Genomic DNA, 19,649 nt, shown 5'->3' on the forward strand with positions numbered 1-19,649 from the left:
TACAGTAAATGATTGCGAATTCCAGACATGAAATCCTTTGAACGTCAAAGAGTATTTCCTTATGTCAAAATTAATCGTTTTAGTCTAGTGGATACTACATTTGTGTGGTATTGTATTATGTCAAAAAAAAAAAAAAAGTAAACATCTTAATGGCTTCCCTTCAATCTGATATCTGCTCCTCTGATTTGCTTCTTTTCCTTATTAACAGAGTGCTATGGCTCGGCACAAGGATAGAGGGCTAAATTAACTTTCAATAGGATTGCCACACGCTGGCCTTCCAACAGCAGCATTACAGACCAGTTGTTTTGAAACATCGAGCCCTAAATAAATTCAAACTGCTGTTCATGAATCTGTACTATTAGCCAACGCTGGCTTAAGCACATGGCAGACGGATTAAAATGAACTTGAACAGACTTTACGAAGCCCTCAAACAAATGTGGGTCAAAACTAAAGGGATCTTTAAGAGACATTGATCCAGATAGTTAGTGGGTGTGAAGCTGGCTGGTAGGAGCTCTGAACCGCAGTTCAGAATGCTGTGGTTCAAGCCGTTGCTCCTTGTCCAAGCTGGTGCAAGCACAGAGCCGACAAGCCTAGGATGTGCAGGGTCTCAGATTCCCTTTCCGTGCACAAGGCTGCAGAAACAGGTTAGTCAAGTTTAACTGGTGTACTGACATGCTGGCGGAACATCACTCGACCGTGGAACATTCCACAAACTGCTAGTAATTGTATATGAAAAAAATGAAATTTAAAGTCACAAACCAGCGAGGTCTGGAGGGGATTTTGAGCTTACTCCCTGTTATTTTATGTTTTGTTGTCCCCCATGGTCACTAGCGTTGCAGAGAGTAACTCAAACCAAGTTATTGCAGCCCATGTGTTTCAGTGCTGCATCAATTCTTGCTAGAATTATTATTATTATTATTTATTATTATTATTATTATTATTATTTCTGATATGTCTCAAAGGTGATGTGGGAAGTAACGTGTTCATTTTATGCTCACAGGTAATTCATGCTTAAAATCTGAATTTAACTGCTATATATTTTTTCTTTTAAATACATTTTTCAATGCCACCGTGCACCTTCAGTGTCTCTGATCAACGCTTGTGTACAAACAATGAATAAAAACATGCAACCCTAAGACAGAGCAGCAGATAGAGACGCTTTAATCTGAATCAGATTAGAAAAAGGAGTCCTGAGGGCTTCACTATCTACATCACAGGTAACAAAACCACTGCACAGTTGAACACCTTCCTGTAATCTCAATTCAAAAGAAACCATAGTTTGCCTAAGCACAGGGAACTGAATTACCCAACTGCCACAGAGCAAGCCCTGGATTGATGCAAGCTCGTCAGATAAAATCCGTTAGAAGCCGTGGTTTGTGTGACATCAGTGCCCAGGAGGATCATGTGATCAATGTCAGAAGCTGCATCAAGAGAGGTGCAGAGGGGTGACAATGTTTACTTATTTTTTCTTGGTCTGAAAGTCTATGGCTCCACAGGAAGAGAAAGCAAAAAACAAACTACCCTTGAGCTGTAAATTATAGAGCTAGTCAACCAAGATATTCTGTTAGGTTGTAATGGTCAAGTGTATTACTGAACCTACTTTGTCTTCAGATTTTACACAAAAAAAAAAAAAAAAAAAAAGCTCTGTACTGATGTTCATTAGGTCAGTGCTTGTTTATAGTTGCTTATTACAAAACTCCATATTCAAAAACCTTTTGTTTTGACAACTGTGCGGGACTATTTAAGACAAAGGGGGAAATTGCTGTACTTCCCCACCTGCACATTGAAGAGTGCTCCGTCCGTAGGGGGTGGTGGGAGTGGGAAGGTCCCAGGGGGTGAGGGTAGATTGTCCAGATCCTCTATGGGCGGGGGAGGTGGTAGAAAGTCCCCTGAAGATGAGAGAAAACAAAATACTGATCAGTTCTGTGTAGTTAACAGACATGCAGCAAATGTTTAATGAGGGGCTCCTCTCTATTGTCCCCAGACCAGGTTTTGGACAGTCAAACTGATGCTCACAATGCAATTTCAAAAACAGCTTGCCCAGTCTCTTTCTTAAAAGAAGAATGGAAACTTGTTTTTAAAAGGAAACGTGGAGAATATTCCATTTTTTAAAGCCCATTCCATTCTGCATTTTATAAGTGCAACAACATACTCCAGGATGTTCAAATATGGTTCAATATCTACTGGCCTGAGCTGTTTAATGGCACTTTGCTTCTCCTTGTGTACACAACACTCCTAGATGTGTGCATATTAGACCATACTTGAACACCCTGGACCGTGCTATTGCTGTCTTATCCCGCTGGGGTATTGATTGACACAATCAAGCCAATAGTTTCTTTTAAATGAATATATTGTTTGATTGGCCTCCACTTTCTCTAAACCCTGTGTAAAAGAACTTAGGTGCAGTTTGGATTTCTTAAGTTGTGTCTCAATAGTGTTGAAACACTGGCAGTTTTATTTTCCTTACGCAAAGACTGGAGCAGAAACCCACTGATATATGAAGTGAAAGTGCAAATCCCTTTGAGCTTTAAGCTGAAGGACTATTGCACCCATATAATCCAGTAAACCGAATTTCTCTGCTACCATAAACATATTGAACATCTTTACATGTATGTGCTTGACTAATGATTCAATATAGCACTTAATGAATTGTCTGCCAAGAATGTACAACTGAAATAAACAAGAAAATATATAAGTTATTGCCAACATGAAGCACAAACTGTGGCAAAAGCAACAGCGAGACTGTATAAACAAACACAGAGGCCGAGTAAAACAAAACACAGAGAAAACAAAAACAACTCTGATACTACCAAGTCCACTGACGGAAGAAATAATACGCACGGTATCTGAATATTGTTTTGAAATATTAAAAGAAAATGTAGAACTAAGACTCTGAATAAATCTTTCGCCTAATGTTTGCATTACAAGGTCTCTTCTTGTATTTGTACATTTTTACCACAATTAATTGTTTCACAGTTATGGCGGGTAATCAGAAAAAAAGAAATCATCTGGTGAGCTCCACTCACTTCAGTCCTGGTTCATGAGCACTCCACCTGTCACTGAATTTTAGCGTCAAGCAAACTCAACAGTATATTCCTTTATGGTAGTAGAGATCATTATGGATGAAACACGATGCAGGATTGGCTCCCTGGACGTTCTAGAGGTAAGGGGTCATCAGACAGACAGAAAGGAAGTTGAAAATAGGATTGTTTTGCACACTGTAACGATGGTCATTGCCTCATCAAATCACTTAATGACACGAGGCATGTCACATGTCACTATAGCAAGGCAGCAGATCAGAGTCCTGCATGTTATTAAAATGGGCAGGGCAAAGCCCTTGTATATATATTATATGTATTGTATATATGTTTTTGGTTGTTGTTGTTATTATTATTATGATTTATTTATATATACTTATAAATATGACGTGATTGGAAGAGGCGAGGTCGGCGGCTCATCCTCTGCCAGTAATATTTAAAAACCTCGTGGCAGTCACACGAAATTAATTAACTTGTGCAGATTGTGGCCGAGGAGTAATAGAATAATCACTAGCTAGTTAAACCCCTCGGCCATGGTATATAAACCTGCAGCGCTCTCAGTTCACAGTGGGTGCTCGGGGGAGTGAACGAGAGAGCGAGGAGAAAAAGGAAAAGAAAAACAAATAAACACAGGCTTAGTGAAAGCAAACTGCCCAGCCTCACCCGTGTGTTTGGTGTTTTGTGTTCGAGATTTGTTTGTTTAAAGCCTTTATTTTGCTCTGTGAGCAAGTGTTTTTGTTTGAATATTTTCATTTATTTTTGTGATTTAAAAATAAACGGCCCTGCAGCGCCTTTGCACCTGCAGTACTGCCTCTGTCTTATTCCTGCATTCTGGCCTGACGTCACCATTACAGCCATCCCTGTCACAGTCACAGTACAGCAATACTCCACTAACTGTACTCCCGCCCGTGCTTCAGGAACCCGCAGTGCACTTTTCAAAGTGTTCGCGACCGTTAACTCTGTCTTCACTTCTCCTCTATCCTATCCTAAACACATTCTGCTGCTGTTCTTTACTGAGATTGATTCTGGCAGTCACGAAGACTTCTCTCTAAACAGTTTGTGCCAAATCATGTGGTGGGTTTGTCAGGAATACCCCTGCAGAGCAAAGCTAGGAGGGCTATCCCTCCTAGCCCCTCCCCGACCCCCCTGACCCCCCTGTAACAGAATAGATACACTACATTGAAGGGCTATTGTGCGCTTGTGCCACTGATTACTGTACTTATTACTTAAAAAAACTAAAATGAAATAAGGAAACGAGTAATGAACCACACAGGTTGCAAATCTGAAATGAACTTGTTTCCGAGTTACAACACAAGAGTTCCAGAGGGTTACAAAACCAGAGTTGTGTGTTGGTTTAGTAGCTTTAAAGTTCTTAAACAACAGGCCTAAACTGCTGAGGTCCTGAGGCCAGGGATTTCAACACTGGGGAATGAAAGTGTTTAAGGCTCTTGCACCCACCGGCAGAAACCCGAATGCGGTTGAGTAACCAGCTTGTGGTGGAGGAAGGGTGACCACCCATCCTTAACTGGATGGGACAGTCCATAAATGTAAATATAAAGTCCCGGTCCCGGACTAAATGACTTCGGGACAGAATTTGTCCCAGATTCCTAGACACAGTACAATCTTAAAGTTTAGCGCCACAGACAAACCATAGCATATCTATATTGCACAAAGCCCCGCCCCTGCCACATCATTTCCCAATGCCTTACACAGCCCCAGAATGACTGACACATTGGACTTTTGTGATTTTTTACACTCACATCACATGTTCCCCAATAGCCTGACCCTGATCTGTTTTGGCGGCAGAAAACAAAATATAATTCGTAGAATATTTTAATTGTTTTCTTTGTTTGTCTAAAAGGTGAAGTGACACTGATAGTGATGCACTGGTAAAGGAAGGAATAGCCTATAAGGTCAACTCATTCAAAGAAAAAAAGTAGGTAGCTGTGAAAATTCAGAGAGGAATGAGTTATAATGGTCACACACGCGAATGAGGAAAAAATGATTCAACAAGAGTTCTTCTTACATTATGCAGAAAATAATTTTAGAATTGGATACAGAGGTGAAAACTTTGTTCAGAAACAGAATTTCAAAATTGAAATACTGCTAAAAAATGGCAGGCGTTCAAATACTGCTAAAAAATGGCAGGCCTCAGAGTGCCGTCAACAGGAGCAGGTGTGTGAACCCAAGCATTCTCACGTCCTCGACTCTCTCATAAAACAGAGGCTCATTCTCAGGCTTCACTCTTGAGCTGTTTTCTGTGCAACGGGTTTGCTGGTATACAAGCGCTGGCCAGGCTGAGCCTCTCTTTTTTTTTAAACCAGATGCAACAGTTCACACTCTGCCTCTGCTAAACTGTCTAGCGCTCGCTGGCAGAGCAGGATGGAATCTGGCAGGAAGCACTGGCTGGATTCCATTGGCTACAACAGACATTATAAAACAATAATAACATGGCCCTGTATAACCCTTCAATCGGCTAAGTGAGCTGCGGGGTCTGATGAATTCTAGCAACCAGCAAGAAGAGCCTCTGTGTTATGCAATCAATGATCATCCAGCCATTTCCACTGCTCTGTTTGAGACGCACTGTTCTGGTGGTGGTTGTTGTTATATAATCATCTAAAACTTCACAAACATTCCATAATTATTCAAGTCAGAAAAGTGCAAACCAGTTAATTTAATTTGCACAACTGGTCTTGTTGATTACTGTATCATACTTTGTTAGTTATCTTACCTACACTTTGGGGAAAAAAAAAAAAAAAAAAAAACCATAAATAAATAAATAATGCTCACACGTGGCTCGCATTAAAAACTGTAAAGCTTTTCAGATCTTATTATTAGGAAATGTCCACTGAACTGAATTAAATAAGCAAATGCACCCTATTTGATCAATGGAATCCCCTGCATTAATTCCCTGAACTAGTGTGTCGAAACGTGGAAGGGCAGTGCTGATATAATCAGGGCCAGATTAACCCATCTCAGGGCCCTAGGCAAACAAGGACCCCTATCTTCTTATATGAATAACAACAAATATACAATGTTATATATATATATATATATATATATATATATATATATATATATATATATATATATATATATATATATATATATATATACTAATTTGCAAAAGGTAGTTTGTTCTAGTTATTAATTATAACAAAAGTTTCACGCACTGCTCTGAATTGAATGACTGACCGAATCTGACAGAAACAGTTTAATTGAAGGCATTAATTGAAATACATTTCAAAATAAATTCGGAAAAACCTGAAGCCTACGTGAGCTTGATAATCACCTTTCTTGACTTGCTGAATAAAAATACAACAGTTTGAATATGGACAAGAACATATGTTGATTGTTATCCAGTTTAAAAAGCGTGACACTTCTATACAGGAGTGTGCTCAAACTTTTGTCCACTAACTGTAGTTCCCCTATAATCCACAAAAAAAACAATAAAATACATTGCTACATAGTCTAGTTTCATGTGCTTGCATTTCTTAAGGTCTTGTTTACTTCTTATGGTCACACATGGTCACATTTGCAGACTGGGTCGTTGGTCTGTAGCTGGTGCTGTTTGTAACAGCAGTCTTGGTAGTCAGAATTCCATTGGGAATGTCTGTAGACAATTGATTTCTTATATCTGTTTTTACAAGGTTCATCTTTCGAGACCCTTGCAGCACTAGAATGGAACCTTGCAACCCTGAACCCTTCCAGTTTAATACTCCTACATTTGACAGAAACATTCAAAACAAATTCTTCTCATACATAACATGCTGGAAGGCTTGTTTAGTATTTTTTTTCAATCCAAAAATGCCTCACCTTCCATTTCAGAAATGTTCAATACAGCACTGTGATAAAAAGGGAGAAATGTGCATATAATACTGTATCTAGGCCTTGTTTCACCTACTGGCCTTTTAGTTGCCATGGTGACCACTTCTTAAGAGGTTTTAATAATCTTTTTTTATCATTGATAACACTATGTAACACAATTTTTTTTCCTGGGTAGTGTTATTTCCTAATTGCTTATGCCTCAAAAGTATAGAAAATGGCTATTATTCCCCACAGACTTTGCTTTTGTGACCAGGACAGGTAAATTTCAAAATATCACTATTTCCAATGAGAAAACGGGCGCTTTTGTGTCTTTTCGTTCACATAAAGTCAGAAAAAAACAACATATGAATCCAAATTAACATGTATTTATACTAAAGTAATACAAAAATGACTACAAAAGATTTAGAAGTGAGTAGTTTTTCGAGATTTACGATTATACTGTAAATTTATCTGAAATTAGAAAAACACACAATGTAGGGTTGCACCGTATTAAATAAGACAAACTCGTGAGTTGCTTGGATTACAGGACTAGGCTGGCTTAGTTATTGTTGTTCCCCCCCAATGAGTAAATGTATTGCTAGGAACTGACAACCTGCAGCATTTTTCACAGGCCACAGAGAACAGAAGCAGGGGCCATGGGTGGAAGCTGAAGAAGGGCCTATTCAGAACTGAGGGGAGAAGAAGCTTCTTCAACTAAAGTGTGGTAAACCATTGGGACAGGCTGCTGGACAGAGTTGTTGAACCAGAGACTATCGGATCCTTCAAGAATAAACTGAATGCTGTCATGAACAATACTGTATAGCCCTTTCTGTGACCACCATAAGACCTTGAGTTAGCCACTTGAAGGAAGGGCGGTCTTGTTTAGCCACGGATTCCCAGAGGTTTCGTTTCCCCTGCTAACTTGGTTAGGGTTTTTTTTGTTTTACCTCTCCTGAGTGCTAACGGAGCAACCTTGCATCAAAGCGAGTGAGCATAGGGGGCGGAATGGCCTTTTCTCATTCTAGAATGTCTTATGCTCTTATGTTCTATCTATAGCTGCTTCAATGTCCATACAGGCATGGTTGAGTCGCAGTGTCAGAGCTGAGATCCATGGCACTGGGCACACTCCTGTTCCTGAACAGTCTGTGTTTTCATTTGCAGTAGTTTTAATCAGTTATATTTCAATACACACAGTTTAAAAACAAAGCAAAGATAATCCCTGATAAAGACTCTCCACCGTTTAGCAAAGGTACTGACCCAAGAATAGAGGGAATCCTGCTACGGTTTCTGGGCAGATAACTTACATTTTCCACCTATTTGTGGATTATTAAGTTTTGCTTTTCAAGCACAGTACAAAAAAGCTTTGCTATCTAGTGGGCTTTCCCTGTGAGTATCAATGACTCCATACCTTAGTAAATATTAAAGAAGGAATTGATCTTACAAACCCAGATCACTGCTCATTAGCAAACTATGAAAGTGATTCTATACTTAAATAGAATTCACTGCACAAAAGCCAATGACTAATCAATAACTAAAACTTTCAGCCAATATCACGACCCCCCCCCCCCCCCCCAAAAGACCTCTCACATCCACCAACTGTTTATTATCAGCAATGTCCATTTGCACACGTCTGCATACACAGCAGAGCAGAACTGCATTGCAGTAGCCTCAACCAAAAGCAGTTTTGTTTCCCTTTTCCTACATGGGAATGTTCAATGAGAGCCACCCTCGGTAAAACCAAATTGTTGTTGATAGTTGAAAAGTGAAAGTCTAATAAAAAAGCACAGTTTAGTGGTTGCTGAATCAGCCTGTCCAGGTGAAAGTACCAGAAGCAGGATAATGGAGCTTGGAAAGTAGCCACTGTGGAGCATGAAGACGATCGCAGCGAGTCCCAGCTGCACACACGGATACTGCTAGATACTGAACAAAAACAGACACAAGAGGAAGCGACAACAGGAAAAGGATTCACATTTTTTTAAAACTTTATGAAAGCATAAACAGCCCAGTAATCTTGCAGTGCTTTTTCCTTGCTTGTATTATGAATGTAATGTGCATTTCTATGCTTTACCAGTGCTTTACTACGCTCTTATCCCAATACAAAGGTTATTATAAAAGGTCATTAATAAAGGCTATTATTAAAACCACAGCAAATTCAAAATGAGACGTTGCTTCCTCCAGCTCTCAGCTGTTTTATTCTATCATTTCTAAATAGAGCAGCTTGTTATCTTGGTGCGGAGGAGGCTGTGTCTAATGGGAAAGAGTTTAAAGAAGTCGAGTGTGTTATTGAAGCAACTCTCTTCCAGTAATGTAAGAAACCTCAAGGGGAAGAGGCTTTGCTGAGCACATCCCTGCCAGTGACCAAGCACACCTGGTGAGCAGAGTGCAGCTCATCTTCCATGTGTCCCCGGAGGACTTTATTTACCAGTCTTACATGCACTTAATATCTGGAGATTCAGATGTACTCCAAACAAAACTTTAAATACTACAGTCTGCATCCATCTATAATCCCCCCCCCCCCCCCCCAAAAAAAAAACCAGGCACTTAAGGGAACGTTTATTTTATTCACAGGTACTCTCAATAATGCAAGCGCTAATACAAAGAGAGAGATAAGTAGACCGTACTCAGAAAACAAAAATACAACAATAAAATAATTCCAAACCATTAGTATACATCCAAAAATAATCCATACATACATACAGGCCTACAGATACATACTGCACACATACATGAAACCAAGTAGTAGGATTTGGAGGAATTACCATCCCCTAAAATAAAGGGCTGAGTTGAAATAAAATACATACCATTAGGTTAGGTTACAAAAAATAAATGAGCAATTCCCATCTGTAGAGGTCACTAAAAAGCCCATTCATGCTTTCTTAGTGTACCTACAGCACCCTCTCTTCATGCATGCAACAGCTCCTAACCACTTCCCTTTAAGAGATGGCTTCAGCAGACCGAGGCTTCCCCTTGACACAGTAGCTGTTTCGACTTGCAGAACTGCATACCTGCTCGGAAACAACCACTTCAACCGGTTCATACTGGCCACGTGAAGCGACCCAGTTACAGGTGTGAGAAATTCTACTCCGTGCCAATCATTGTCAATAAGGAAGTCAAGCACAACAGGAATCGTCCTGAACGACAGTCACTCAAATTCCTGCCTTTAATCTCTCCATCTGTCTTCTTTCTCTCTCTGTGTCCCTACTTTTTTTCTGTAGTTTTGCTCTCCAGTTTAGCAAACAATTAACGAACCCCCTTTCTCAATACCTTAACACCTTGTGGCAGAGTGAAACCTCTGCCTGTAAATAATTGGTGTTTTTTTTTGTGTGTTTTGGTGGTGGTTGGCAGGGAAGGGGTTAATTCCTGTCCCTGCCAAAAGCCTGAGAATGTGGCTGCTCCTTAATACAATAATTGGTGCTGATTGGGAGCAGCCATGTTCTATAAAAGCAGAGCCCAGGGCTGCATTAGAGAGAGAGAAGTTGGCGAGTTTTTGAATCAATGTTGTGCTGTATTTGTATATTTTTTCTGTGTTCAGTGAAGATGAATGCACAGCCTGACAACAGTTGTGTGTTTTGTTAAACTTTTATTTTGGCCTTTGTTCCTTTTTGTTTGTGTTATTTTGGTTTATTAAACTGTGCTTTAGTGTTTAAACTGCAGCTTCCCTGTGCCTGAGCCTCCTTCTCTGCTGGTAACACCTAGGCCCACAGCGCTATCCTGTCACACACCTCTAGTGCGGTCTGTTACTCTGAAGTCCTCTCTTCGGATGCCTAAATTAAGGCAGGGGTAATGATGGGTAACGTTATAAATAAATAAAAGGCATTTCAGATAACCTCTGACATCTGATGGTTCTTCAAAACATATCTGCCCAGAAAGCTATTGCTGGCTCTCTGTGGTTATACAACCACGAACAGCTGTCATTTCTCTGGCCTTGTCCTATTAAGAAAACAAACCTTAAATAATTGTTTGGAGGCCCCCCTTTGTAACAGTATACGTTCCTTAAATTATTTCATGCTATTTTCATGGCAATTGAGCCACTTGCTATTCTTCTGTGCTGCCAAAGACCTATTTTGTCTGATGCAGATGGTACGAAACCGTTTCAGCAATTCATTTCAGCTTTTTTGCTGACATGACGTCCATCACAATGACACTTTTAATATATTTAATTTAAATGAACATTCACCCGCCATGTGCACATCTCACGAGTTCATAAAAAAGTTCCTCCCAGTCACAGCTGTTCACGCAGTCGATATTCACAGATTTCAAACTTCTTTTGTATATAAACAGCTGAAAAACAACAGCAACAGCAGCAGCACTGAGCTGCAGTTCAGGTCTCTAAAATCAGCTGGTCCTCATTATATAAGTTTGCTGTGACATACCAGGATAAAAGCACAGGAAATGTGCAGTAAAAGAGTGTGAAAGGCACAGCATGGTATAAATGGCACGTTTACTATTTAATTATTTTTAAGGGGATGTGTTTTGCCGGTGCACAGAACATAAGACAGGAGGCGATTTTATTAGATGATTTTGTGCTGGTTGAAAGACAGGTCAACAGCAGCAGCATACAGTGGCCAATGAAGCGCAAATAACAAAATCTGTTCTTGCATAACGTTTGTTGAACTTTGTCCCCAAAGGAGCTTGTTCACATGAACTCAGATTCTCTGGTTGCAGCACACACATTGTGGTTCAAAGGTGCAATACCGAGGACCTAACGATCACTGTCTGGATACTAATGTGAATCCCGGGTCAATATTTAAAAGCCTAATTAAGAATGGAGTGTGGTTAAATGGCTGCAGCTAATGAATTTGAAAACGAAATAAAGCCCACATAATTTTGGCTTACTGCCGAGACTCTGTAACATACAGATAATTAACCCTGGCACTTGTCTGAGATAGAGAGAAGACGCTTTTTGCAGGTACGAAGCGGAAATGAAAGGAAGTCGATGCAGCTTGTTAAGCATGTCACTGCTGTCATGGTGTCGTGGTTGTACACTGGCATACTCGTGGCTCGATGGTCTCCTGTCACGTTTCTGTGTTCTATTTTTACACCCCAGAGAGAGACGTCTTTCAGTCCCACACACTGGTGTCATTATTACTTGTTTTGTTCTCCTCTCTCTTTCACCTTAAGGAAAGCTTGCCACACATTATAATATATTGCAAGACTACCAATAGACTAAAATAATCTATATTGCAACTGGTCATGTGAAGTGCCTCGTGTGTCTGTTTGAAGTGTGGTGTTCTGCTCTAGAAGCTTCGAAACAGTAATACATGTTTCTTTAAAAACTGTTCAATCTTTGGTTTATCTAATCTTGCCCTGTAATATCATTGTTACATTTGAAAATCCAGGGGCCTTATCACAAACGCTACTATGACATTCAGACACTACAGCTTAATCAGACACATATAACAAGAAAGTGGTCCAAGTAGCCCATCGCCTGCGGCAATTTTCCATTTTACAACAGCAAAGAGCCTTCGGGATCCATGTACTGGGAACACAGACATCTGTTGTAGCTTTGTCTAAAGCCAATCTGGTAGTCATGGGTTGATTTATAAGTGGTCTATACAGTAGCTGTAATGGAGCTATAAAATGTGATAATGGTGACAAACGGCAGGTATTTATCATCCAAACTGGTGTGAAATTAATCACTAGTTACCAACTTTTAAGTCTCTTTGTTGATGTTCCTGACTATTGTTGGCTTGCATACCTATAACATTTTCTGGAATGACACATTTTATACACAGTGAATAGCCTCGCTGATGGTATTTGAATACAGAATTAAATGTACGTTTAATTTAGGATTTCTAAATTCAGCTCTATTCAGTGTTTAAAAGTTATGGATGGTAGTCTGAAGTAAAATTTATAACATGAAGTCAATAGTAGCATGTTAACCCTTTAAAGGCATGTCTGCAATTAGAGTTGTGCAGACACTTGAGAACTCTGCAGTATGCTTGACATTCTGCAAGTTGTGACATGCCGTTGACTGATTTCATACACCCTTGGAGTTTGTGCCATACTGTAATAAAAGTGACCCTTCAAGTGAGGGCAGTATCTAAGACCGTATTTTCTCAATGACTGAGTTTCAAGAAGCGTGTTTAGGTTTTTTAGAAATACCTCAACTAGCTTTGCAGAAGTGCAGGCCACAGTGCCCAGGGTTGGCTGGCAGATAGAGGAAGTAGCCTTTTTCACGGTTTCCTGAACTGAGTCATTACCGTAACCTCTGCAGCAGTATTTATAGAGTCAGGGGAACATTTCCAGGAAACACCATTTACTGTATTCTCAGAAATTAAAAACAGTTGCAATGAGGACACACTGAGAGCATGTGCACTCAAGCACCTTGACTGCACAGACATATTCGGAGCACTGCACTGAAGGTTTTACTGTCAGCGACCAGGATCAGAGGAAAATGTGGTTCCAGTCGACTTTTAAAACACTCAATGCGGACACTAATTGACAGTGATTGGCACTTAATTGTAAGAGCTAGAGAAAGAACATCTTTTCTTGTTTTGAAATCACATTATCGAATGGATGTATTTCACACCTGCTCATAAATACTTATTAAAGACAAGGTTTCAAGATCAACCTCTCTTACAAATCCCACCCCTTCATTCCACAATATTCAGGAAACCATGGCTTGACCAGTCATTCCAATGCTGGTCTTATGGGATGAACACAATTCTAAAGTCACAAGCTTTTGGTAAATGGTTGGTCCCTAACACTTTAGGATAACTGTAAACTTTCACTCTAGTCCAAGTGTAAGCTTGTCAAAGAAAATGTCTGAACTTAGTACTAGTGAAGCACGCTCTCTCAAACTGGTTTTACTCAATAACTTTAAAATAAAAAAAAAAGGAGGAGCACAGAAAGTCCAGCTCTTTGCTCAGCTTCTCAGTGAATATTATGCACTTACACTTACACATGCACAGAAACTTACACCTGATACAGGGCATAAAGTAGCTGCAAGGGATGCGTCTACCTAACCAAAACTTCCAGCATTCCCCTATGTGGAGGATCTTACGGACATATTCAGTCATGAGCTGCATTAGGAGAGGGGCAATTAGCATATTCAGATTGACTGCTTCTTGAGTGCTAACCAAGGGTTTAAAATCCATTTCTACATTTCTTATGAGCATTGACAAAGGCATTTACAAAACTCCCCTACCTCCAGCTTCAATGTACCCAGCCTCCTCCAGCTGCTTATAAGGGTTGAACTTTGGCTTTGGAGCAACAACGGGTGCAAACTTCTTGGGCTCTTGCTGCTGAGACATGGAGATACTTGAGATCCCGAAGGAGGGTGTGGTCTCCCTCCTCGCAGTCACCTGACCAAAGTTTTCACCTCCAGTGTTTGATGGATTCCATGACGGGTGAGACATGATTTATACCTGAGAATAAGACAAGGTTTATACAACTAGGTTAGCATTCTCTTTCGTCTAGAACTACCATTCAACACCAATGTATTTAGCACTGCTAAAAGAAACGTGCAAATCTCTATGAAAAATGTTTTGACTGAAAGCTGACGTTAAGAAAGGCTTGTCATAGAATTGGTGTAAATTTCTATTAGGCTTGCTTATTATTGTGTCACCCTTTTTAACTGGCACGACCCTACAGCAGAAGTGAATTATTTTCTGTAGTAGAACTCCCAGATACAAACAAACAGCATGGTTAAGAATTGCAGACAGAGTCGTACCTCTGATAACCCAGCTACCACTGCAGGGGTATCCAGCACAGGAAAGGGTTAAAACAAACATTATCACAAAGGCATCTGCATATCAACCACTAGCCTGTCATACACAAAACCCTCCTTTAATTGCAGCATTAGCATCTTTAACATCTTGGTAAAAACATGTATTAGTAAGTCTGGATAAGCATGGGCATGTGCCTTACTGCTGCAAATCCATGTGCTCTATTTGTATTTTTTTTTTTTTAAGAGCTCATCTTTAAACAGTTTTATAGACCGACACACTTCCTCTGAAATATGCCATATATAATTTGCACATATTTAAAAAAAATTAACTTAATCCATCATTTTTTAGACTTGCTGATTATGCCAAATTGTTGGAAAATTAACTTGTGCGTTGGGAAATCTTTGTATAACCCACAAAATACGCTACATATCAGAGCTAAACTGGTCTGCTAAGGGAAAATAAACTTATAATGTTACTGAGCTGTCAAGAAACAACTAAAGTGGATGACGGAGCTCCTGAATAAACTAATTTAATGTATTTATCTTAGGCTTCATATTGTGCCTTCTTTCTATTAGGAAACAAAATCACTAGAATAATGCTTTGAGATCCCAGCCCATCACAAGGTTTACTAGCGCTCCCTCTGAAAGCAGTGCGGTTGGGTTTCCTTTTGCATTTTAGGGAGGAAAAGAAGGAATTCCCTCTCACTCCACACTCAAACACTAGCTGTAAGGAGACTGCACAGTGAGCTAACACAGCACTCAGGTTGTGAAGACTGCACAGTGAGCTAACACAGCACTCGGGTTGTGAAGACTGCAGGGTGAGCTAACACAGCACTCGGGTTGTGAAGACTGCACAGTGAACTAACACAGCACTCGGGTTGTGAAGACTGCAGGGTGAGCTAACACAGCACTCAGGTTGTGAAGACTGCAGGGAGAGCTAACACAGCACTCGGGTTGTGAAGACTGCAGGGTGAGCTAACTCACAGAACTCGGGTTCTGAAGACTGCAGGGAGAGCTAACACAGCACTCGAGTTCTGAACGTCCACACATCACAACTATCAGCTTCAGAACAAACAATTTTTTTTAAAAGTCATGGCACAGAACATGATGTTCCAGGGAACATGACCTGATTCCAGCTGGATCTGTTTCCTCTCCTCTTTCTCTGCACACTACCAGACTTTCAATACTGTTAAACAAATACCAGTTTCAATACAGCTCGCATTCATCTTCCTAGCCATCCTTCCAACACACAGCAGCATTACGTATGTATACACTGCAGTTATATCGTTATTATTATTTGTAGTTCATGATTACATTCAAGGAGGTTAAGGAGGTGTGTGGTCGAAGGGCGAAAGGTTGTTTCAAACTAGACATGTGTCGCTAAAGTCGTTTGTTTTATTGTTTCTGTTGTAACCAGTTCACATTTAATTTGCCTACAGCACATAAAAATACATGATTTTGTAAAGATTTATTTCTTCTAATCTTGATGCTTATCTTTTTAATGTGTGGGAAACGTGGCAAAGCATGATAAAGATAAAGAAAGAGACTGTTCTACACTAGTAATGTTATCAGTGTAGGTCTCTGTATGTCTGCACAGCATTTCCCTTTTAATATTTAGGGTTTTTTCATACTCAGCCACCTCTTCCAAACAGCACCTGAATGCCAACTTTCTTTCCGTTTGATTCAGTGACATGTCTTGTGGTCAGAAGTGTAGGTTACCATCCTGGTTTTTAAATGCGCTTTAGCAAATTGACTGAACTACTGAAGTTATTTGATAAATACAGTTTTTTTTCCCTCTGTGTGTTAATCTTAAACTGTACAGTAATCATGTTTAATATTGTTGTCTGCTTACTCACTACATTCCCTCCTCATGCCTCCCAAAGCTGTTATTCTCTGGAAGTACAACTCTACAAGGTTACTACATGCAGCAGAAGGAGGTTATTTCAAAACAATTTGGAACCCTGACTGCACCTTTAATTGTGTGTGTGTGTATATATATATATGCACACAAGCATTTTATATATATATATATATATATATATATATATATATATATATATATATATATATATATATATATATATATATATATACACACACACACATATATACACATGTATCTTTATATATAAACATGTATCTTTACAATGGATTTAAAAGAAGAATTTCCCAACATCTATCATACTTACATTTTGTCACTAGATATAAATGTTCCCAGAGTGTAAAACCTAATAAACAATATTCCACTTCACTTTGCTTATAATTAATCGTGCTCAGGCTGAACAGAAACATAGTGGCTTAACTTCTGCAAACACACAGAGAAGGGCGGAGCACTGGTGACCCTCGCTCCCTGGCATTGCCACTGTCGGAGCCCCTCAGGACTCCATGCTATATTGATTCTAGCTGAATGAAATGCAGAAATACAGATTGTGAGTTGCGCATGTATGTGGCAGGTTACACACTATCCTTTCTGTCACTCGTGAGAGAGAGAGGAATAAGAGAAACTCTGGGAAAATGCTGCCATCCTGGGTTCATATCAGATCATTTGGAACTGATCTCAATGAACAGCTTTTGAAACTTGTCCTAATATGCAGCCGAGCATACAAAACATTCTGCTTTTAATCACCACGATTTATAACGAGCCGAAGGCCAGCATGGCAACGGCATTCAGGAAAACAGGGGAAGTGTAACAACTTCCATTCTTCTAGAAGCCACAGATCTAGCTCTGTGAAGGGTTTTTCTTTAGTTTTAAACTGCAGTTGTATTTGAGTGTGTGAAAGTGGTAGGCCTATGGACAGAAAAACCGGTTCCTTCATATATACTCATATTCTGCTACTCCCAATAGTTAAAGCATGTCCTATCCTCATTGTTGAAGCAGTTCTCTAGGTGTATAGCATGTGGGGCTACAGCGAGCCATAAGGATGGTCCCAATGGTGGAACCGCAGTACAGCACAGAACAGGATCTAGGCAGCTGTGAAGACAGAGGTGTGTTCTGTTCTTTCCAGTGCATGTGATTTAAATGATGGCCATGTAGGACTGACAGCTTGATCGTTGCTTTGATCCAAATGCTACCCAGAAAAATCTGAGAATCACTGCCAGCGCAGACACGTAATGACTTGTGACAGTGTTATAACATATTGCCCTGTGACGCTTTGACATTAAAAGGACATGTGTCACAAAGCAGGGAGACTGGGGCACGGTCTTCAAATAGTCTGTCAAATCCTATTAGCACAAGCTTTGGAACAACGTTGCCCACTTTTAACTTATACATATCAGTCTAGGCCTGGCATTTTAAAGTGGTTGTCTTACCCGCTCACTCTGTAAAAACTGTTATAAAAAAAAAAATTTAAAATAATGGAATAGAAAAAAGTTAGCAGTCTCCTCAATATGATGTTCCACGTCCACCATGATGGTGTCAAACTGAAGCAGTGTTCATTAACATTTTAATCCTGTCACCTCCCCCTTTATCTGTACACCCCCAAATACAAGCTTGTTTCCACAGCAGTCAAAGGGATTCACATTGTCAAATAAAGAGAGGACCATTGGAAAACTATGTTGGAGGGAATAGTCCCAGTTGGATATCATCATAGTTTGAACGCGCCAGTAGAGTATCAGTACTCTGACATTTAGGTACAGAGGTTTGTTAATGAATGAATGTGCTTGCGGTCTTTGATTTGCATTGTTTTTTCTAAGCAGTGGAATTTATTTATCCCACGCACAGATACGTTGGGAGGGTCTTATCGTGTATTTCTTGTACGCAAATAAACACGGGGAAGTGGGTGTTTGTAGCATAGTAATTATGAATTGCTGGAGTGAATAAGGTTTACATGGCTTCTGACAATACTGTGTGTGTGTGTAACAGAAACATTAGCTTCCACAATCTTGTAAGTAGACCACCTCATTGTGAGCCAATGCTTCCCCCAGCAGCCCAGCACACTCAAGATATTCATCTCCCATTATCAGGGAGCATCAGGGTGTGGTCTGCCAAGGCTTGCTTTGCATTCTTGGACCTAACAAAACACAATTTGGGTTTTAATTAAACAGTCAGAGAGATAACCTGCTACTCCTTCAATTGAATGAATAAACTGAATTCATCACATGGCACGCTCATTTCCATAAGAAGCACAGACAATTAACTATTTCCTTCACAAAAACTGCAGGAATTTGCTTATGAAATTTATTGAGATTATAAAACAAACAGTATTCAAATACGGAAGATCAAACAATGTTCAGGGGAAGAACACAGGGTTTGATACACTCCACGCACAGAAGCATAGATTTAAATATCTTCAGATACTTTGTTGCTGTTATGTATAATCAGATTGCCTTCCATTACCACCCCACCCACCCGAATCTGTGCTCATATTTATTCTCTAGAATATATGGTATAAGAAATGCTGGTAATGTGAATCAAAGGGATCTTTCACTAGTATTAAAGAGATGGAGTCTTCACAGAACACGCACCTTAACCATGATGCAAAAGAGTGGGGCTCATCTACAGACGTGGTCATAGATCTTTTAACCTGATCTCAGATCAAAGGCAGGACAGACCCGTAGCGGCAACACAGTGATTTAAGATGTTACTGCTGGGGGTTTGCATGGTTTGTCAAGACTACAGTCAAACCTTATACAGTGGCTTAGCTACTAAGGTTATAGATGTCCAAGTACCAGATATAGAAAAAGGTCTCAAAGGATTTTTGATTTTGTTTACCTGTTTTTTCACTCATTAGTTTTTTTTTGTGTGTAGCACTCAAAGAACCAGAAATAGGTTACATAGTGATTTCTTCAACGTGATGCATATGGTTACCAAGAAAGTGGAAAGCATTGCTCTATTTCTGGGTGCCATCCAAGGACATGGTATCCACGTAGAATAATAATATAAACCGGAGTCTGCAAGCTCTCCAGCACAAAGAACTGGAAAACAAAAACAGCAACATTTCCCACTGGAGCTGACTGCTGTGTTTCAAGAAAGAAAACTCTATTTTTCTTTTAGATGTGGTTTCAAAAGTAGTACAAATTCTCACTTGTTTAAAAAAGCTATTTGAATAAAAATCTATATAATCTGATACGGGGGGGGGGGGGGTGTCACATATTTGTGTCCGAGTGCTGCCAAGGCATTCCCACACAGATCT

At 39.8% G+C, this 19,649-nt stretch overlaps 1 protein-coding gene across 7 annotated transcripts in view; it reads right to left on the bottom strand.

Moving 5' to 3' along the window:
* LOC121326657 (lipoma-preferred partner homolog) overlaps window positions 1-19,649 on the bottom strand; it is a 104,108-nt gene that overhangs the window by 48,106 nt on the left and 36,353 nt on the right. For all 7 annotated transcript variants that reach the window (XM_041270002.1, XM_041269997.1, XM_041270000.1 and 4 more), the window contains 2 exons: window positions 13,996-14,215; window positions 1,777-1,889 (listed from right to left, as the gene is read on the bottom strand). In XM_041270002.1, the coding sequence (XP_041125936.1) occupies window positions 1,777-1,889; window positions 13,996-14,206 (324 nt within the window). In that variant the 5' untranslated portion in view covers window positions 14,207-14,215. The remainder of the gene's footprint in view (window positions 1-1,776; window positions 1,890-13,995; window positions 14,216-19,649) is intronic.

This window comes from Polyodon spathula, chromosome 14, assembly GCF_017654505.1.
Source record: "Polyodon spathula isolate WHYD16114869_AA chromosome 14, ASM1765450v1, whole genome shotgun sequence".
Lineage (NCBI taxonomy): Eukaryota > Metazoa > Chordata > Actinopteri > Acipenseriformes > Polyodontidae > Polyodon > Polyodon spathula.